The sequence below is a fragment of the Elaeis guineensis genome, chromosome 5 (assembly GCF_000442705.2).
Source record: "Elaeis guineensis isolate ETL-2024a chromosome 5, EG11, whole genome shotgun sequence".
NCBI lineage: Eukaryota > Viridiplantae > Streptophyta > Magnoliopsida > Arecales > Arecaceae > Elaeis > Elaeis guineensis.
Genome location: NC_025997.2, coordinates 122,970,802 through 122,993,268, shown reverse-complemented (window position 1 = coordinate 122,993,268; position 22,467 = coordinate 122,970,802). Strand labels below are relative to the sequence as shown.

The window sequence follows — 22,467 nt, the reverse complement described above, 5'->3', positions numbered from 1 at the left end:
TCATCTCATCTGTCCCCAACCCTGCAGTAAAGAGCCTTCACCTGTAGCCCTGCACTCCCTTTGTCCGGTTACAGTATATCAAGCTTAGCTCGCGGAGAACATAAGCGAGCAGAGGAGGAAAAAGGAGAGAAAGAGGATGGAAGGTGCTCACTGGGACGCTTTGCCTCTATTCTTGGTTGCAGGATTTGTGAGCTTCGCTCTGTTCTACCTCTATAACATCCTCTGGCTAAGGCCAGAAAAGATCAGAAACAAACTGAGGAGCCAAGGAATAAAGGGCCCTTCCCCTTCCCTTTTCTACGGGAACATATTGGATATGAGGAGGATGGTCCAAGGAGAGAAGAAGATCCAAAAGGATGGCAGCCGGCATTTAGCAGCCGGTTATACCTCTGCTTTGTTTCCTTACTTCATGAGGTGGAGGAAAGAATATGGTATGTTGAAAAACTTGGAGTAAATTGCATGATTTTTTTTTTTTGTTTTTGGGGTAAAAGTTGCATGATATCTTTTGATTTGCTCAAGTATGTATCTTTCTAGAAATAGAAATCATTTTAATTTTTTCAAGGCTTCTAGTTTTTTTTTTTCTTTTTATTGGAAGATTTAGCAAGGGAAAATTAGATGTTATGCTTAGGGAAGAACCCATTAGATCATCTTCTTTCTTTTTAAAAGGCCCATTAGATTGTTATTGTTCCTGCAATAAAAAATAATATATGTGTAATTTCTTTGTTTATTTTGAGTAGAACTGGACTAAGATCATATAATTCATTCCACTAAGAGGCTGAAATGATCCTATAGTGTTTCTTTGCTGCATTCTTTTATAACACTGTGGAAAACTCAAGCAGCTTTTTAGTCACCTTTATTAGCTTTTCAAAATCTTATGTGAATGAGAATTTTGGAATTGGTAATGGTAGGTCCAACATTTATTTACTCAACGGGAAGCATGCAACTATTGCATGTCGGTCACCCTGATCTCGTGAAGGAGATAAGCATCTGCAAGTCTTTTGATTTAGGGAAGCCTTCATACATGCAGAAGGAACGTGGAGCTCTCTTCGGTGAGGGCATTATAACATCAAATGGCGCTGTTTGGGCTCACCAGAGGAAAATTATAGCACCAGAGTTCTTCATGGACAAAATTAAGGTAAGTTAGGCTCTTATTGGTATTTTTAACCCTTATTTGTATTTTTGTTCACAAAACTTCCTGTAATTTGGAGCCAAGATTGGCTTACTGTATTTAGCCCTGACTTTAGATAATGTTCCATGAGTATGAAAGCTGAATTTTAGGCTTTTACAAATATACTGCTAATAGACCATGTGGGTAACCTAGGCATGGTGAGGTTCCTGATAACATTAAACATGCTAAGCAAATCACTAAATTGTCTGGAAAATTAATTTTAAATATTTCTTGTAAGCTACTACCTTGTTATTAGTAGGAATTGGTAAATAATAGTGCCAAACCTCATCCGTGAGATGCACACTCTCTCCAATTCACTGTGCAAATATATACTGTGAGCAGCACAAATTTTAGTTTTTCCTTTGATCCCTCTTGTTTACACTCCATGTCCTACTGCTCCTAGCCTTAAAATGGTAGGCACAAATAAACACTTGTGTTCTTTCTCAAAACCTTATAAAATCCTCTGTCAAATATCAAAATTAGATTAACCAACCAAAAAAAGCACTTACATTTTGTTTAATTACTAAAGCTGTATGCTTGTGATGTAATCTCTTTTTGTATTGCTATGTATAGATATGTCTTCAGTCCTTTATGTTGACAGATTCCAACTCTGGTTAGCAATCCAATGTCAACCCTCACGCAAGAGCGATATGAAACTCATGTACTCATGTATTATGACATATGAGATGTGGACAAGCAGAAGTTTAATATGAAATCGATGACGATGACTAGCTATGAATTTTTTTCACCCCCAGTCATCTTTCATCCTGAGCTCTAACAATTTTTTAGCCACATCTATGATGTAATAACATAGAGTGCACATATTTGCAGCACATGGTAAACGTAATTGTGGAGGCCACAATTCCATTTTTGGAGTCATGGGAGAGCCTGCTTAAGAGTGAGGGAGGAACAAGAGAAATTGTAGTTGATGAGGATTTAAGAAGCTTTTCAGCAGATGTACTCTCCAGAGCTTTTTTTGGAAGTAGTTATGCTAAAGGTGAAGAAATATTTTCTAGACTTAGGCAACTTCAGAAGGCAATGTCAAGGTCAAGCATACTTATTGGGATTCCTGGCTCAAGGTAATTTGGACCCTTCTATAAAACTTCTTTTTAAACGTTTGAGCATGCTGAGACTTAACAGTCTTGAAATAGTTCCTAATAGATTTTTAATAAGCCAATTTTATCACTGTAATCTCTAATGACCATTGTCTCCTTCTTCCCTCGGGAATACATTTTTGTTAAGGACATTCATAGAATTCTGTCATATAAGTAAGTTTCCAAACAACTCGTAATAAGGCTTATCTGAGTTTATTCAGATTGCTTGTTCTAATCATTAAAATATATGCAGATTAAATTGCTAACAACCAACGTCAAATAGTAATAATGTCTCTATAATTTAGCAGAGAGTAATTTGAACTTGATGCCTTTATCTTCCTAAGAATCTTATGGAACAGTTGCATTTGGCGGGCATGACTTCAATTATTTGTTTAGCAGAACAGACCCCCTCTCCCCCATTTTTTAAGGGGGTAGGAGGTGGTGTCAAGTGGACAATTTTTACAGCTGCCATTTGGATATGAATATTTACTTATTAATAGGGAGAGACAAAGCTATTTTATGATATGATATAATATTTGTTGTCTAAGTTGCTGAGAAAACGACCATCTTTTGTTCCATCCTACCTACTACGATTAGAATAAACATTACTCCTTGTCCAGCCCATCCACTAAAATAAACAATGCACTGCTTCTAGTAAACACTAGATAAATTCTTAATGACCTTAATATGAGGACACCTAAGGACAAAAGCACATGCTCTATCAAAATAAAGGAACAGAACATGTTAACTTTTTGATACTTTTGGATATTTGAATCCATCATTTATTAAACACCTTCTCTATCCCAAAAAAAAAAAAAACAAAACAAAAAACTCTCAGCCCTATGCACAGGATACTCTTTCATCCCTTACTTGAATATGATATATCAAAATATTTGCATAAGGTGACCTAAGTAGCAGAAGATTGCCAAGTTTGAACCTTTGTCAACAATCATATTTCACATATCTATTAGTGTTGTATTGGGGGTTTTAACATCTGGCATGCAACAAGGAGCATGGCTTTTTTTCTGGCTTTCTTCCAGAAGAAAGCAGTTAAAAATGATTGTATGACAGGCCAAAAAAAAAAACTTAATTGCAAAGTTTTATATGCTTTTCTAAAGATCTAATATTTGACCATGCATTTAACAAAGTTAATGACATACCTCAAAATTGAAGATTCATGCTACTGATCCTGGTTTACAAATATTTAGATCCGTCAAAATAAGAATCATATATTTTTAGAGGTTTTATATGCATACATCAATGAAATACAAAATAAACAGTTCTAAACAATATTTGATGATGATATATATAAAATTTCCAACATGTCGGATTTTTCTAATGCATCTTTTATGATGCATTTAATCATGATCAACATTGTGAATTCTTAATTTATGTCAATTGATTTATGTATTGAGACACTAACACTAGTTTTACCCTCCATTTATTCTCCCTTAAGGCATAGGAAGGAGACCTCCAGAACATATGCATTTTCCCTTATACATATTATTGGTGGCGGTAAATCATGATAAATTTGCAGACTTTCAATTTGATTGGTCCAGCATTCATTTTTGCATTGTTAATTCAAAAACCAAACAATTAAGAAAATGAAAATATGTCATTTGTCAGCTTCATTCACAAAAGAAACAACGATTGTTTTCACCAGATTCTTACCTACAAAGAACAATAGAGACATATGGAGATTAGACCGAGAGATCAGGTCCTTGATCTTAAATGTAGCAAATGAACGTAGAGAAGGCTCACTGGGTTCATCAAAGAAGGATCTATTACAATCCATTATCGATGGTGCCGGTGCCATCCATGCCAAGCCCAGCACTATCAATGGATTCATCATCGATAACTGCAAGAGCATCTACTTTGCAGGGCATGAGACAACTGCTATCACTGCTACATGGTGCTTAATGCTTCTTGCTTCACATCCAGAATGGCAAGCTCGTGCTCGTGCTGAACTGTTGGAGGTCTTTCAGGGAAGATTACCAGATGCTGACATGCTTCATGGGTTAAAAACGGTAAGCAAATGGGGATGTAGTTGTAAATCATGCAGCCACCCGTGTCCTGGAAAGGGGATGGTAATCTTTTGTCCAAACTTTACTGCAGGACTTTCTTACAGGTCACCATGACTGATAATGTTAGTTTGGTTGAGATGTTCATTTTTTTGGAGATATTAATTTTCATTGGTAGCGAGACCTCATCTATCAATATTGTGTTATGTATCCTTATTCACTTTGTTTCTAGTTTTTTCTTTTTTTAGTATTTGAGCTTTGGTGTTACGGTAAAGTTGCTCTAGTATGATCCGAGTGTCACAAGTTTAAAATACAAAAATAACCACTCCACACATGTGAGTAACATAGCATAAATCCGGTTCTCCCTGGACCCCACAGTGGTAGGAGCCTCATGCATCAAGCTGCCTTTTTAGTCTAGAAGTAATGACTCTTAAAATCAACCAATAAACTTTACATGTTTCATTAGTCTTAGAACTTTTGTTTCTTAATTTTTCCTCCTCTTCCTCTTTATTTACTCTCTTCATAAAAAGACATCTTATCTCCATTTATTTCAAATTTTTTTGATGTGAACATTAAGAAGGGATATGCATTTAGTTGGCCCCAATCTATAGATATGACACAGTACCACCCAAACACAATGTAGAGGTTGCACACACTTATGACATCGGGGGAGTATCACAATTGTGGCAACAAAAGATTAGTTTCACAAGAATGAAATAAAATATCATATTGACAAATAAAAGTCCTTATTTTTAACTTTTATTATTCCTTGATTCTGAGTCTGATTCTTGAAATATGATAAGCTCATTGAGTTCTATTAGTGTAAAATTTGTTCCCATGATAGAACTTTTTATAAAATAATTTCATGAATAAATCAATGAACTCACTGTGTAGAAAATCCTTACACACCACTTACTGTTGTTAAAGTCCAAAAAGATCCATTATTTGATGATTTCTCTTCTCATGCAAACTAGAACTGTCACTGAAAATGCAGTTGACAATGGTGATCAAAGAGACTCTTCGACTGTATCCTCCAGCAGCGCTTGTGACACGAGAGGCTTTTCAAGACATGAAGCTTGCAGGTATCTACATTCCAAAAGGCATCATTCTATCAGTCCTGATATCAGAACTCCACCGTGACCCAGAGTTTTGGGGACCTGATGCTGATGAGTTCAACCCCGAGAGGTTTGCACATGGAATCAGCAGTGCTTGCAAATCTGCTCATGCATACATACCATTTGGGATCGGAATTCGCATATGTGCAGGTCAGAACTTTGCTATGCTGGAACTGAAGATTGTCCTCTCTCTTCTTCTATTGAAGTTTAGCTTCTCTCTGTCGCCGAGATATATCCATTCCCCAGCTTTTAGATTGACTGTAGAGCCTGAGTTTGGTGTACCGCTTATTGTGAAGAAGCTGTAACTGTCATAATGATATGGTGTTCAAAGGTCATGACTCTTTAATGAGCTTGTTTCATTGATGATTTCAGGAAAACATTTTATGAATGTTTTGGTCTTGCTTTGATAATCGACTATGTATTGATAGAAATAATCAATTATTTAGCTTACAGAAAAGAATAGGTAAACTGCTGAGTTATATAGCTAAAGCAAGCTTGTGTTTGTTGTAACAAAATTTGTTATCATTTGTCACATGCATAACCCAAAAGTTGAGCCTAAAGTATAATTCACATTTATTGGGAATTTTTTTTTCATTAATTCAGTTGATGCATAGATTAATTCAGTTGATGCATTGCATGGCAGATGTAAGTAATTGCTGTTGTACTGTAAGCAGATTTTATAACTTTGATTAAGCCAAGGCAATTGGAGATCAATGCAATTCAACAATATTTTGTCGTTTGATGAATTACAGACCTTTCCTCCTTGCTGTTGAGCCACTTCAACCCAACAAAATCTGAGATCTGAGTGTGGTTCTCTGAAAGATCTTCGATACATCACTTAACATATGCTTTTATTTATAAATCTCAAATTCTGCTATGGATGGTAAGCAGGGCAAAGTGAAAATTTAATTTCCACTTTGTAGAGGACCTAAACTTTAAGGCTTGCTAAATCAGGATTTCGCAAGATATTCAGTGAGATTCACCAAATGAGCCAGGGTGGCCTGAAAGGCTTAGAGACACGACTCATGAGCCTAAGCTAAACTTTTAAGGCTCTAAAATCTAATTGCATGTGAAAGCCAGGAGCTGCTTCCAAGATCTGGCTCATAGCAGACTTTGAAAATTGAAAGCAGGCTTCTGACAGATATTTTAATGCACTGCTTAATGGTGAACTCATTCAAAATGCCTTCTGATAGATATTTCTTCTTTTGCTGTGAAATAGGAGCTTGAATCCAGGCGACAATATCTTATTTTTAAAGGAAGACTTTTGTTCTGTGGTGTTGCATTGCATTTCCCTCCTTGCTGAGGAGGCCTAATATATTTTTTATTCTTATTCTTCTTTGTATCATTTCACACAACTAATGAAATGATGGTGACTTCTGTCACTATTTCTAATGAAAAGAATTCCAGGATACCAAATAGCTTTCAGGCATTCCATCAAACACTTTCCTAATGTCCTCCATCTTAACCACTTCAGCAAAAATCCTTGAAAGCTTGGTGCCGATAAAAGAGTCGAAGTTCAATCCAAACTTTATGACATACACATTTATTTAGCAATCAAAAACTAAATCGCAGCAAAGAATGATGGCGGAGCAAGTGAGATCATCGAGTTTCGTAGAACATCAGGTCCTGCAAGAGCCGCAGGATATGGTGAGGCCAAAGGATAGAGAAATTATTGGTTAGAACTATTCTTCCATGGGTATTTTGGATCATCCAGTAAATGTGGTTGTATCATTCAGTGAATCAATATTTCAAAACTTCTCACCTGGTTAAAAGTGTGATTGAAAATAAAATATACAATCAACCATGATTAGCTATTTCGAATCCAACTTTTATTAAATCTTTTAGTCTCATCAAATGATATGGCTATGTTTTATTGGATAGTCCAAAATTTATGTGGTAGAATAATTCTAACCAATAGTTTCTCACAAGAGTGGCATTTCAAGAGCAAAGAGTCAAGGTGGATGAACAAGACGACATTGGTGGCAGGAGAATGGTGAAGACCGCCAAGGTGGAGGCCAGGCTTGAGGAGGAAACATCCATTGTCATCACTTAGGGAAGAGCCTACTCTGATTCTTAAAACCCAATGATATTTTAGTTCTAAAATTATTTTTGTAAGGACCCATACAAATACAAAGGTAGTCCTGCATCGACTATGCACTCAATAGGATTTTTGTTATTATTTTTATGCTCTACTATCGTAGCAAACCCTAAAACATTGGTAACAAACTTAAGCTAAAGAAGTCGAGGTCATGTCTTTCACAAGTAGTGCATATCAATCCTCCACATTTCTCATTCCTTGGTTGAGAATATAACCCTTGGAAAATTATGGACCCTATAGTTTTTTTAAATATATAATGAATTTTGTCCCTGCATAACTGAACAATATTCTACATGGTTGGAGTGTTCCCATCATCAAATTCTCATCCACTGAGTAGGGTTTATGTATAACTATATCTGTGTAATTGCAGTTGACAATGATGATCCAAGATTCTTAGTCTTGTTCAAGGAAAACTGGTCTCCACTTTATCTTAGCGCAAAATCATTCCTCTCAAAACCCACCCTTCTTGCTCCGGGCTTCTCATGCTTTTTTTTTTCCAACAACCCAACGGCTTTCTAAAAACTAGTTCATTTTCCAATAACGCAGTGGAGTTCACTCCTCCCTTCTACATATTTAAAAAAAACAAGAATATATCACGAGAGCTTAGCATACCACTAGATGAGTAATTCTTGGCTTTTGTCTAAAATTGTTCCTTCTAGGAAGGAAGCTTCTAAGGAGTGTTTTGGTATTCCGGAGAATATTCATGTGGATTTTCTAATGGTAGTTCCGATCAAAGGAATGAAGTTGGAAAGGTTGAGAGTGCAGAGGCATTGAGCATTACAGAGGTAGTAATAAAATAAGTTGGGAAAGAAATCAAGAGTCACTTAGGAGAAAATAGTTGCAAAAAATTGTGACCACAATGTCTGCATCTGGTTGGGATCTCACACTCTTTATTTTTTAATTTTTTTTTGGTAAGTTGGATATATTATGCAATCGTTGTACAGATACATCTATAAGAATCAGAGTACAAATTATCCAAGAGCTAGATAGGAGCCATAATCATGGAGTTCCTCAATATAGTCCAGAATATATGATTGGCCATGCAAGTCACAACCCAATCAACAGCATTATTGGCTTCTTTTGTGTATATCACCTCAAAAGAATGAAAAGTAGCCACCAAGATAAGAACCACCCTCCCTTGATGTCGGTGCCAGTAACCATCACCTCTTGTTTGATAGCAAGGAAATAAATAGAAAAGTTTAACAAAAAGAAAATCCATTGGAAAAAAAAAAAATACAGGAAAAAATAAGCTTACCACATTTATTTGATTTTTCAATCGAAACAAACAAGTGGAAAGCTAATTATTCCATAAAAAAAAGTTTTCAAAGTACTTTTCCATACAACAAAATACATATAGAACATGATTAGAAATAAAATTTACGGTGCGAAGTCTAACGTTCCCGGGGCTATATTTTTTTCTTCTTTGTTTACACTTAATAAATTAATAAGGGGATTACTTTTACCCTCCGCACTTATTATTATTATTATTATTATTATTATTATTATTTTTAAAACTACTCAAATCAAAGATATAAAATAAAATTAAAAATATAAATATTTATAGAAAGAATTCCATTATACCATCTACTATTATATTGGTTCTACATCACCCTAAACATTGTTTATAGCTGTTTGATTGGAATTTCATTAAAACTCCTAGCAAATGTCTCAACATCTAACTCTTTCTCAATGTCACATCATGCAGCATCCATTTTAGTTTTCAATGGTCCACGTTCTTGAGCTTTTAGAATTCAAAATCTCCATCTTATATGTTAATCCAAGTCATGATGTGACAATTTTCTACCCATCAGGCTCGCTTTGTGGGTGTCAGCCACGTGGCACGACCATGCTAGTGCAAGAAATCCAGACCAATCCCGGGCTCGGTGCAAATGTCAAATACTTGGATTTCATTTTGACAGCCTGCTCTCAATTCCACCTAATCTTATTTATTTATAAATACATACTACAACTTGAGGCGATTCAGAGCTTATCTATAATCACCCTGCCCTGGTTATTATCTTTTGCAGATAAAAGATTATTTCATGATGATTGTAGGTACTACTGTACACAACTATAAAATTGAAAGCTGTGGTTTTTGTGCATGTCCTTCTAGAGGTAAATTGGGCAATGGATTAGTCCCATCAAGGTCCTTTGATCTCAAGGGATGTGATAATAATTAAACCACCGCTGGTCTTAGATTGTTAGATCAAAGGAAGAGAAACCCTCTCTAAAGGGAGATCATTAGATTGTTTGTCATGTCACAAAAGTTCCTTAATATCCATATGTTTATGAATCATGTCAATTCACTTTCAAAAAAAAAAATCCAGTCAATTCTAATGAATCACGTCACATGAATGATAAAAATTTTACGTGGCTAATGAGCAACTCGCTGGCATTGCTTAGCTCGAAGAGCAAACAAAAACATTTGTCCTAAGTTCGACATCAGCCATGTTAATACCAAGATTCACGTTTAGTTATTTGCATAATCCGGCCATCGAGTGGATTATTTCAATAAAATGATGATCATTATATCCCCACTTAATGACCATGAATATATCTTGTAAACTGCTCAAGATTGTTATCTATACCTAGAAGTCATTGTGACAGCAAAATATACAAAAAAAAAAAAAAAACAGAATAAAGAAAGACCGTCATTAAGTAGCCTAATATTATAACGCAAATGGAGGCTTCGGAAATTATTATAACAGCTTTTTCAATGTTTTAATGGCCCATTTTTCCAATAAACTAAGGTTGACATCACTGCGCATGGGAATCAAGATTTTTTTTTTTTTTTTTTCTCTTCTCATGCTTGTTATCCCTCCCGTCAACCGCACGCTAAATAACAACAGCCTCAAGCCCAGGACTTCTACATAAAAGCAAGAGAGAGGGGTAGAGGGGGAGAGAGAGAGAGGAAAGGTAGAATTGGACATCATGATTGAGTACTTGTACTTCGTGGTGTTGATAGGTTGTTGCAGTTTGGTTGTATATTTGTATACTACTGCATGGCTGAGATTCTATGGTATCCAGAAGCAGCTCAGGAGGCAAGGGATTGTAGGGCCTCCCCCATCATTTTTCTTGGGAAATCTCTCGGAGATGAAGAAGATGGAGGTGTCCTCCAAGATGGCTCCAAGAGATCATGGATCCGTGCTGGAAGACTACACCAAGACTCTCTTTCCTTATTTCGATCAGTGGAGAAAAGATTATGGTATGTTTCTTCCTCTTTAATTTTTTTGGGGGGGGTCTGATGAATGATCTAGCTTGAGCTATTTTCATGTCACACATTTCTAATTTTTAAACTAAAGGTGGCCACAATAATACAAGAATTGCTTGTATCAAATATGTGAGAATTAAAACACATTTCAAGATTCAAATATAGAATCTCCTTAGTTTGGAGGATGGGCGCAACCATCAGGCTGTAGCTTAATTCGTTTTATGCTTTTGTTCTACAATTTTATTTTCTTACGTATTTGGATAAAAGTTTACAGCCATGAATAACAATACAGGTGATTGGAGGTGCATAAACCATATAACATGACTCGATCGCCAACAAGTATTAATTAGCTCAGTATTCCTCCCCTTCTTTTTCAGAAATTTTAGTTCTTCTTAGAAAGCCAGCCCCTTCTTTTCCCATGTTAATCCAATGTTTTAAATCTCAAAATTTGGAAATGGTGCTTGGATTTCTATCATATATGCGATTAGATTCATGAGTCAATGAGATAATTTGCAAGTCAGTATCAAAACATATAAAGTAAACAAGTAAGATAACATAACGTATATTAAATATTCTGAAAACATTGAATCAAAAATTTGACCCATTTTTTTAGTAAAACAATACGGAACTATAAGACAATCCATGCAACCTTGTTGGCTAGGCCCTCCCCTTGTCAAGGTTTGGATCTGGCATCATCTTCTTTCTCGAAACTAATCAGCAATAAAAAAATTACAGAAGATATTATAACCAATCAGGCCAGATATGAATCCTGCTGAGTGCTACGCTTTTGTGCTGTTATTTACATCGCTTAGGGGGGAGCCGACCGTATCTAGCTTCCAATCCAGCCAAGATTTGAACAATTTACTTTTGACACGGCAGTCCCAAGGTTGGTTAGTCTTGATGCGGCTCCCCCTTGGTTGGACCACCGAGTACTGTATGTGTGGTACATAATAGCTGACAACAGTGGGGAGCTCACTGTTGCCACAAAGCTGATGCCTGCTTGCTTGCTGACGGCGAAGCATTAAAGTTGCAATATAAGTTGGCTCGGGATCTTTTGCGACGTGCATTTTGCACCACATCATCCGATTATAGAGATGGATAGCTATCTAATAGGATATGGTGAATGGTAGACGAGATGTGTTGTGTATCGCATGCAACGTCCATCTCATTTGATAGCCATCTATATACCGGCCTACATCCAAGGTTGTGCTGCACTCAACACTGCAAATCGTGCACCATAAGAGAATCCGAAATCGTATATATCTATCACATAATATACATCGGCATACAAATGGTGGAGATAAGACAAAAGGACTTGGATGTCATCCAAAAGCTCTTCACGTATAGCACTGTTATTCATATGAATCAAGGAACAGGATAATATATGGGAGGCATGGAATCTTTTTAGGAGGGGATATTGTATATTTTAATGAACGGTTTTGGTATTTAGCTTTTATATATAAATAAGGCCAATCCTGCTAGAATTTCCCCTGTGGCCATTCTTCAGTAGACTTTTCTCTCCTTCATGGTATCAAAGGTTATCTTAGGTGACCAAGAAAAATACCCTGATTACACAAAATCCACACCAATCAGTGTTTTATTATTGTTGTTGTTGTTGTTGCTCTGAATAAAACCTCTTTGTGTTGCATGCTAATTCCTTTCACTGTTGACATACCCAAAGTCAAAGTCCATTTACCTAATAGAAGGACTCCTAATTTTCTTCACCATCGTGATGAAAGAGAGTGGTTTGCGGCTGAATTCACGGAGGCCTGTCTACAAAATTGGTGATCCACTGGAATTTATTAAATGGTGTGGTGATGTGGTCAAAGTCTTCTAGTTTTAAGCTTACTGGTTATGTCGATGTCTTGGGAGGTGTTGAGCTCTATTTATTTTTTTTTTTTAATTTTACAATCAGACACTTCACATCTATTGTTCGCGTTGACCATGTTAATTAGCATAATATTTACTGGATTTCATGAGTTAGGTATCTCCCTCACTAGGGGTAAAAAATTTAAAGAAAAGCTTGGTTCATAATTAGAATCGGAATGGATCGGAATGGGAATCGGAATGATCAAATTTTCTAAAATACTTAGTTCATAATCGGAATCAGAATCGGAATTGGAATTGGAATGAAAATTTGAATCCACAGGGAAGAGTAGGAATTGAGTTTTAGGTAGATTGGGCTATTCCTATTCCACCTTAAAATCGGAATTAGAATCGAACTCTTCTCAACCAAATGGTTAGAATGAGAGTCACACATTCCGATTTCCATTCTAGACCTACATCTCCCCAATCAAGCATCTTCTAAGTTCTATTATTATTCAAATGATAGTCTTATTGGACTCCATCCAATAATCAGGACAACCATGGAGGGTTCAAGATATATCTTTTGCATAGAAAAATGTTTGATCTTTTACAACATGGATCATTGGATCAAGCTCTGCATAGATCTCAAAGCACTCTGAATACTTCATTCATCTAACTACACAGCTCTTGACGTGGCCACTGCACTATCCAATGATGGATTCAAACAAAGGAAGATGAACCCTTCTTTCATGCTATAGATACAACCTCCATCCAACTATATATTACTGCTGACATAGCATGCTCATTCACGAAGAGATAGCCAAATCACAATGATCAAGTAAAAGCCTACAGCACTTTGGTTTCTAATATATGAGCCAATTAATAACAACAATTTTGGTGAGTTCTATTTTACAAATCTCTTCAATCGTGTGCAAGGTCAAACTCCTAGATTGGTCAGGCACGTGCAAGGTTTGACCTCTTGGTTGGTTTTATGTAGGTGGCAGCCATTCTAAATATGTTATGCATTAGACAAATTAGACATGGTACTAACGGGTGTAAAAGATTTAAGAGAAATGAGCATTTGCTTATTGATTTGCATTCCCATCAATAATTCAAGTGTAAGGCATATTTATCTAGAGTTTAAATCCTTGAATGAGAGTGATCTAGTTCTAAAGCACAATTTGTCCCTACTTTGTAGAATGAGAACAACATGTGATTAATTAGGAGTTGCAGTCCATGTATTGCAGAATGAATTGACCAGTTTCAATCACAAACCATTCTGCAATACATATAAAATCTAGAATACAAAACTTGACCTCTCCAATTCAACTCCAAATTGGAACATAAATAACAACTCCAGAAGCCATTTGTTACACTAGATGCAAACATAGCATGGCTCGCAAATGGCAACTGTTTCAAGTAACTCCAGACAAACACTGCTCTCTAGCTATTGTCTTGCTACATCAGTCATCAAATAACACAAATAATAATCATTATTTGCCATTCTCTGTTCATGCATATAAATTACTATTTTAAAAATTCAAATTTTGTTTCAGCTGAAGAAACGTATTTGTTCAGTGATGATTTGAACCCGCAATGACAACGTAACTTGCTCGAGATTTTAGTTTCAAAAAAGAAAAAAAAAATACTAAAAAGACGAGTTCATCGTTCATGTGCATTTTTTTGGCTATATTTTTTAATATATATAAATAAATGTTTGTTTGATATAGGTCCAACATATCTGTATTGGACGAGAAGTAGACCAGCGTTGTATGTGAGCGATCCTGATCTGGTGAAAGATATAAGCATTTGCGTGTCATTAGATTTTGGGAAGCCCAAGCATCTTCAGAAGGTGCAGGAACCTTTATTTGGAGGTGGCATTCTCAAGTCCAATGGGTTAATTTGGGCTCATCAGAGGAAAATCATAGCTCCAGAGTTTTTCATGGACAAGGTCAAGGTAAAACCTCCTTAAAATCTCCCCCCCCCACACCCCCCCCCCCCCCCTCCCACCCCCCCAACCCAAAAACACACACATTTAAACTTGCATTTAAGGAGTGAAATTAGGTTTGATGATTACTAATTTCACAGTCTCAATGCTTGTAGGGCATGGTGGATTTGATGATAGAGTCTGCTGCCCCACTACTGAACTCATGGGAAAGTATGATTGATGGTGAAGGTGGCACTGCAGATATAGTTGTTGATGATGATTTTCGGAGTTTTTCTGCAGATGTGATATCAAGAGCTAGCTTTGGAACTGATTATTCCAGAGGCAAGGAGATTTTTGTAAAGCTTAGGGCCCTCTCAAAACTCATGTCAAAACCAAGTCAGCTATTCGAAATTCCCTATTCGAGGTGTGTTTGATAGCATCTCTAACTCCACAAATTCCAAATTGCAGTCGAACACCACCGATTGTATCACATCTTGCCCAAGTCAGGAGTTCGCACGACGGTCTCATTTCAACCCTAGATCAGCAAAGTCTCACTTCTACATATTTTGGTTCAGTCTACTTGAGAAGAAATTATACCATACATCCTATGCACCACATGGCTATGCATCATAGCAATTAACTCATCTCCTTTTTGTGGGCCAATCACTGAGATAAGTGCATGATGAATGGAGCCCATACGAAGGAGACGAGCTGATTGGCATGATGCACTACCACGTTGATGCATGTGCTGTAGGGTATTGTTTGCCCTACCTGAAAATCTAGACTCCAACTCGACGAACGGTGGGATGGGTATTGAATAGAGGGTGGATTTAGGACCCATCCAAGTCTCAAATCCTGCAGAAAAAGGAGGGGAAAAAAAAATCAATACCGACCGGTGGGGAATCAATGCGTCCCTGCTATTTGATCTGCCCTGTCTCTGGGAATACTTACGCGATAGGTGTTTATCCTGCAATCACTCTATATTTTTAATTCTGTTTCCTGGTTGTTAAGGGACATTTGCAAAACATGGCAGCGAAAGCATGCTCTTAGGAACAACTAGGACCCGACACAGTTTCCAAACAACTTTTTTTTTTTTTTTTTTTTTTTTCATGAGCTTTTCATTCATTGTGTTTCTATGTGCCACGTCCATATTTTTCAGCATTACATCACATCATTTTCGATTATGACACCTATATCATTTAATCAGGAAAATTATCCAACTAACCAAGGTTGTGATCCAGATTTTTGCCAACAAAGAACAGCCAGCAGATTCGAAGACTGGAGCGAGAGATTCGATCATGGATACTGGATCTAGTCAAGGAACGCAAAGAAAGATCCATGGCTTTCTCGGAGAAAGATCTGTTACAATCCATCCTAGAGAGTGGTGATATCACTCAGGACAGCTCCGATTGCTTCGTAGTGGATAACTGCAAGAATATCTACTTTGCAGGGCATGAGACCACTGCGGTCACAGCCACCTGGTGCCTGATGCTACTTGCTTCGCATCAAGAATGGCAGGACCGTGCTCGAGCCGAGGTGATGGAGGTTTGTGGTGGAAGATTGCCAGATTTTGACATGATCAACAAGATGAAAACAGTAAGTATGCCTCTTCTTCTATTGCTTCAATTACTCAACCTTTGGTGTTTGTTAAGGATGTCATTCTTTCTGTGAAGACCAAGTCCCTTGACATCCCTCCTGATGCTAATTATTGGGGGGTTGATATCAATGCCTCTAGGAATGGGCTTTTTTTAAGTACAAATAAAGTGGGCCTAATCGAACCTCCCATGACCTACAGCTTCTAAACTAAAGCCCATGAAGAGCATTTAACCATCGTTACGTGGCGTGTCAGGCCCAATTTTTAATACAAACATTAAAAGTAGGACTGAAATCGAATCGGATATCAGCATATTCATATTCATATTTATTTTATCTCATAAATATAAATATAGATACGGATATTATTCAGATAAAAAGATTCATATCTATATTTATTTTAAATGGATATGGATACAATTCGAATACTGAAAGTATGAATATAATGACGGATATAATTTAAATAATTAAATTTTATGACTACAGAATCAAAGATATTATTAACTAGATGATAAATAAGTTAATAACATGTTTATATGGTTATATATTTTTATAGGGTTATATGTAGGTCAGATATTCGAATACGGATCGGCTAATTATCTATCCATATCCATATCTATTTTTCTTTGAGAGATATGGATACAGATACAAATATTAGTTGGATTCTTAAATTTTTGTCCATATCCGGATTAATTTGGATATAAAAATAAATTCGAACGAATAATATCTATACTATTTTTATCTTTAATTGGAAGAGAAAAATAAAAGAATTTTAAAAATTAAATAAATTAATTTTTTAAAAATTAAAATTCATATTCTTGAACGCAGGGAGTTGAATTGCATACAGAGAATGTGCATTTGGTAGCTTTTTCTCTCCCTTTTAATTTTGAATTTTTTTTCCTTTTATTTTTTTTTTCCCCCTTTGCTTGGATATATAGTCTAAGTCTACGAAAAATTTTGCCAAATCCTGGATTGTTTGTTAGTGGCGGCACCTTTTCTTGTTTTGACTGACGTTCCTTCGCCAACTTTGTTTGAATTCTTGTACAAAAGACATTTAAAAAAAAAACAAAAATCTTACCTAACAATTACACGAAGCTTTCACACGTAGTGTTCTTTAATCCTAAAATACTTCATTAAAATGTTAAAAGAATTTCCCATATATTCTGGGGGAAACATCTTCCAAGGTTTGAACATAAGATCTCCACATATGCAGGGGTTTGCAAATTAGGAAATATAGCACAATTTCTATCTGGAGGGTGTTTTCGGTTTAAACTAGACTACAAGTCAGGTCAAAGCCAACTCTAGTTTGGCTCAAATTTGGCCCATGTCGCTCTCATCTGACATTTATACCTAGGTCTAACCATCACTTGGTCGGTTCAAACCTCCTTCTAAGATTGGATCTAATTAGATCTTCTCAAGCTTAATCAAGTAAATTCCAATCTCAACAAATTTTTATATATCTAATTTGTATTGTGAATCTACGGGGATTCATGCTGACGTATATTTAACTCTACATCGATTATTGTTGGAAAGATTTTAGGCACTTATATAAGATCAAAAATTTCAAATAATGCCTTCTGATTAATTTTTTTAGATAAGATCCTGGACGATTATAAATAGTATCAAAGCAGATCTGATCTATAACTCATAACTTATGTAGATTAAGGAATACTGCAGTACAAATTTATTGGGCTGACTATGGGGCAATCACGGTATTCATGGATGGATGCATGAATTTGAATCTTTAGCTTTGCGAGAACGTCAGAACTTCAATAGGGAGAGTATATGATGATCCATACAAATATGTATCTAGTCCCATATTGATTATTTGCTGAGAAAAATTTTGATATTTATATAGAGCCAATAAATCAAAATAATATCTTTTAACTCGTTTTTTTTAGATAAGATTCTAAATTGCGGGATCTTAATTTGCAAATCATAGCTAATCGATAATTCTTAACTTCATGCATGGGTCAACTAAATCAGTCCAGTTTGTTGGCATACAAATGCTCACGGGTGTACATTAGCAAGCAAGATTATCCCAAAACAAAAAAAAAAAAAAGCAAATCTATTAAGTTTTTTTAGCATTGGCTGCTGGTCATCCATGATTTTTTTTCCATTTTTTTTCTTCTTTTTCCTTTTTGTTTGCAGTTGACAATGGTGATTCAAGAGACTCTCCGGGTCTTTCCACCGGTTACTTTTGTTGTGAGGGAGGCATTTCGAGACATGAAATTGGGCAACCTCCACGTTCCCCAAGGGGTCAGCCTTTGGATCCCTATTTGGACCATGCACCTCCACCCAACCGTGTGGGGGCCGGACGCCCACGAGTTCAAGCCCGAGAGGTTCGCACGCGGCATCACGGGTGCTTGTGAGAACCCACACGTGTACATGCCCTTCGGCTTGGGTGCTCGCACGTGTGTGGGACAGTATTTCGCCATGGTAGAGTTGAAGATTATCCTCTCTTTAATTTTGTCCAAATTCACCTTCTCTCTTTCTCCAAGATATCGCCATTCCCCAACGTTTAGGTTGATCATTGAACCCGAGTTTTGTTTGCCTCTCATAATGAAAAGGCTGTGACAAATTGGCTTCTCGTGTCTCTGAAGTCCAAATCCTGTATGTATTGTTTCTAATAGCCGATGGTTTTTTTAAGTCTACTGTAACATGAAAAAATTTAATAGAAACGGTTGCTTAATTAAATAGTGATAGCATAAGATGTCCTCTTCTTCCATTATTAGAGGTCTCTTTTATATGGAAAATTATTAAATGGAGCAGATCCACCATGGACCTCGTCGATCGTAATCATATGTTGCAATTATACATAACGTCTGTTTGGTTAGGGCTAATTTAATATAAAAAGATAAATCTTAGATTAGATTATCATATTTGACGTAAAAAATTAAAAAGAGATAGTAAAAAAATTAATAAATTTAATATTTATTTTTTTGAGAGAGAAGATAAAATTAAGATTGAGCACGGATCGGATTCAGTCGGATTGAGAAAAAAATTTGATCCGACCAAACTCAATTGGGTTGAAAAAAATTTAACCCACTGCAGATCATTTATCATATATAAATTATTTGAAACTGAAATAGACGATTTGTAGTGGATTCGGATGGGTTGTGTCAGTTTTGAGCTTCAATATTGATACAATATTGATTTTAAATCCAATGGTGGTCCACTTAAATTTATTTATTTTTTATTAATTTAATGTAAAAAATACTAAAATCTTATAAGTTATAAATTTTAAATTTATTTTTAAATTTATACAAAATAAAATAAAAAAAATTTACTCATCGAAAAGTAATTATATATAAAAATTTTCACTTTAAAATTGTCTCAAATTAATATGTTTCGATCAATAATTTAATATTAATATTCTTATGAATCCAAATAGATGACGAGATATTTTTTAGAATGAAATATTGAAATCTAAATGACGCCGTCCTAAAATAAAAGTGAGTTTGTGAAATACTACATCGGTTGAATTCGATTTCATGTGGAATAAAAATGTAGGAATCGAATCCGACCATAAATAATCGATTTTTTATAAATTTCAATTCGATTCCATCCGATTTATGTCTTTCAACTGACCAAAATCGATGTTTATTGGATGGGATTGAATGGGTTCACTTGGGTTTCAATTATTTGTTCAGTTCTAGATAAAACAAATACCATGAAAGGATTGGTGTGTAGTAACTTTTTAAGTGATGGTAATTCATATTTGATAAAAATATCCGTAATAATATATTGATGAGAATAAAAATATTAAAAATAATAAAATTTAAAAAATAGAGTACATATGTAATTATTGAATTTATTTGATGTCTTCCTAAATTTATTCAATAAAAAATTTGAACAAAAAAATTAAAATATTGATGGCATTATATAAAAGAACTATTTGATTATAGTTATTATATTGAAATTATTTAAAAAGAAAATATTATCCTGATATGTAAAAATTATTTTTTATTAATAGATATATTTATAAATATAATAATATCAATATAAGATTAATTCTAACCAAATATAATAATTTTTTTTAATATTATTTTATTGAATAATTTTTCTGCCAATCAAATATTGTAAAAATTATCTCTTCGTAATCATTTTTTTAAATAATTGATTTTTAGAAATCTGACATACACAAATCAAACAGATCCATAAAAAAAAAAAAGAAAGATAAGAAAAAAAAGATTCCTTCGCCCCTAGGCTTATAATGGATCTGATCCACCTGATAATTCCTTCTCCTATATACTTAAAGATGAATTTTCAACAGCGCTGACGTCCATCAAAAGTTCCAGGGCCCAAAAGCAGAACCTTCATTTAAATTTTTAAACCCTTATTAAAAATCCTTGTTATTTTATCTGCCGCATTTTTCTTTTTGCATTGCAGATGAAGTAACGTGCTTCCCCATTATTTTATTAGCTTGAAGTGATACGTACAGAGATGTGCTAGATTTGTTCCCAAAGCCGAATCCTGTCAGCGAAGTGTTTTAGAGGTAATGAGCGAGGAAATCTAAAATTTGGGGAAATCAAAACCACATATATCTTGCCCATTGTGTGCTTTATGTTTTGTTGGAATTATAATTGTGTCCCAAATTTCCTGTACAATTTTAAGAGCGCTTGGTTTAAACGTTTCGTGCAATATCATGGCCTTTTTTGGGCCGTGCCAACCAACACTTCAGAAATGACCGAGAAAAAAAAAAAAAAAGTAAGGAAAAAATTTCCAAGTAATACCAGAACTAAATGCCTAATAAATGAAATGATTAATTTGTTAATAAGAGACTCGGGAAGAATCTTCTACCACATCGTCAGAATGACCTAAACATCCAAGATTAGATGTATAAAAAAGAATATCTCCCACGTATACATAGCTTACACCCCCCACACTGCCCGGCCCCAACCCATAAAAAATTTTTAAAAAAAAGAAAACACACACACAAAAAAAAAAAGAAAAGAAAAAGAAAAAAACACACAAAACAAGAATAAAGTAAGGCTTGCTGAAATATTACTTGTAATGATAATGATGATAATGGAAACAAAGGGAAAGAAAATGTTGTAGTATCTTTGACTAGGTTGCAATGTTTCGGTTGACTTATATCAATTTTTAATAATAATAAAATTTTATTTTTGCATACTACGGTTTTTTTTTTTTGTAAAAAAATATTTTATCAGTTATTATTATCAAATCTAACTCAATTTAGCAATCATAAATAAAGAATAATAAGTATTTAATTTTTGAAAAATCTTATCATTAAGAAAGTAACTATGATCATTGAGTCATATCTTGGTCTGGAAATATGGATTCTACTGGTGAACAACAAAGGTATAACTGTACAAAGAATTTTAACACAAAAGCATATTTGCATTATTCCTATAAGAATCAAGAAAGAGAGGAAGTGCAGATGAAAGAGAAGAGAGAAGAAGAGAGAAAAGGTGGAGGATTAGTGATCATGAGAAGAAAAAATATCAAAAAAAAAAGAAAAAGATTCATGGATGATTTTTTTTCCTTCCTCAAGGTTCTAGTTTAGGCAGATGTGGGGTTGATATGAGCCATACCAAATATACCACCCAATGATAGCAAATCCAATCCAATTTTATGAAATTTTTCAAATGGGCCCTAAATGAATTATTACTTTCGCAACAATGGACTATAATACGTCATTAAATTTGGTTTTAAACTTAATTAGCATAATTGTTGAAAAACCATCTTCGGTTCCGCAACAATTCCTTTATCGCTGTCAATGTAATTATCACTTCATTGGAACTGCAATCTAATAATATTCATAGGTATATCAAAGTGGTTGTGATGGTACAAAAATGATGAGCTTAAAGAGAACAACTGTTTTAAGGTAAGGGCAGTCAGATAGCTTGAATTGTTGGAGAGGAAGGTGTCACAAGAGCTTAATAAAATAACATGCAAAAAAAAAGGTGGATAATGGACCAGTCAGGATGGCCGAGTGGTCTAAGGCGCCAGACTCAAGTTCTGGTCCTCGTGAGAGGGCGTGGGTTCAAATCCCACTTCTGACACCATTTTCAAATTATTTTGTCAAAATAGTTATTAATTGAAATATTCTTTAATAAAATGTTTATCAGCTAACATTAATTTTTTTTAAAAAATAGAAACTAGTTGACTTTTTCAAAAGCTTTTAATTTTTGCACATTTACATTCCATTGTTAAAATGATAATTAGCTAATATACTTTTTTGTTAAAATGGCAATTATCTGGCATCATTTTTCTAATTATTTTGTCAAAATGATAATTAACTGAAATGTTTTTTTATAAAATCTTTATTAGCTAACATTAATTTTTTTTTGTTAAAATGGAAACTAGTTGACTTTTTCCAAAAGCTTTTAATTTTTGCACATTTACTTTCCATTGTTAAAATGGTAATTAGCTAATATATTTTTTTTGTTAAAATGGCAATTAGCGGACAT

General features: G+C 34.9%; 2 protein-coding genes and 1 non-coding gene across 3 annotated transcripts; all 3 read left to right on the top strand.

Moving 5' to 3' along the window:
• Positions 1-35: 35 nt before the first annotated feature.
• On the top strand, positions 36-5,805 carry LOC105046030 (cytochrome P450 714C2). The gene is made up of 5 exons (XM_010924513.4): positions 36-428; positions 906-1,132; positions 1,997-2,244; positions 3,923-4,286; positions 5,275-5,805. Exons 1-5 carry the CDS (start codon positions 137-139, stop codon positions 5,698-5,700), a joined length of 1,557 nt encoding a protein of 518 aa, XP_010922815.1. The 5' UTR covers positions 36-136; the 3' UTR covers positions 5,701-5,805.
• Positions 5,806-10,369: 4,564 nt separating this feature from the next.
• LOC105046203 (cytochrome P450 714D1) lies at positions 10,370-18,744 on the top strand. The gene is made up of 5 exons (XM_010924720.4): positions 10,370-10,698; positions 14,241-14,467; positions 14,614-14,861; positions 15,679-16,033; positions 18,182-18,744. The coding sequence occupies exons 1-5, from the start codon at positions 10,425-10,427 to the stop codon at positions 18,605-18,607; spliced, it is 1,530 nt and encodes a 509-aa protein (XP_010923022.1). The 5' UTR covers positions 10,370-10,424; the 3' UTR covers positions 18,608-18,744.
• Positions 18,745-21,975: 3,231 nt separating this feature from the next.
• On the top strand, positions 21,976-22,059 carry TRNAL-CAA (transfer RNA leucine (anticodon CAA)). The gene has a single exon. It is a non-coding gene; the product is annotated as a tRNA-Leu (tRNA).
• The last annotated feature ends 408 nt before the right edge of the window (positions 22,060-22,467 follow it).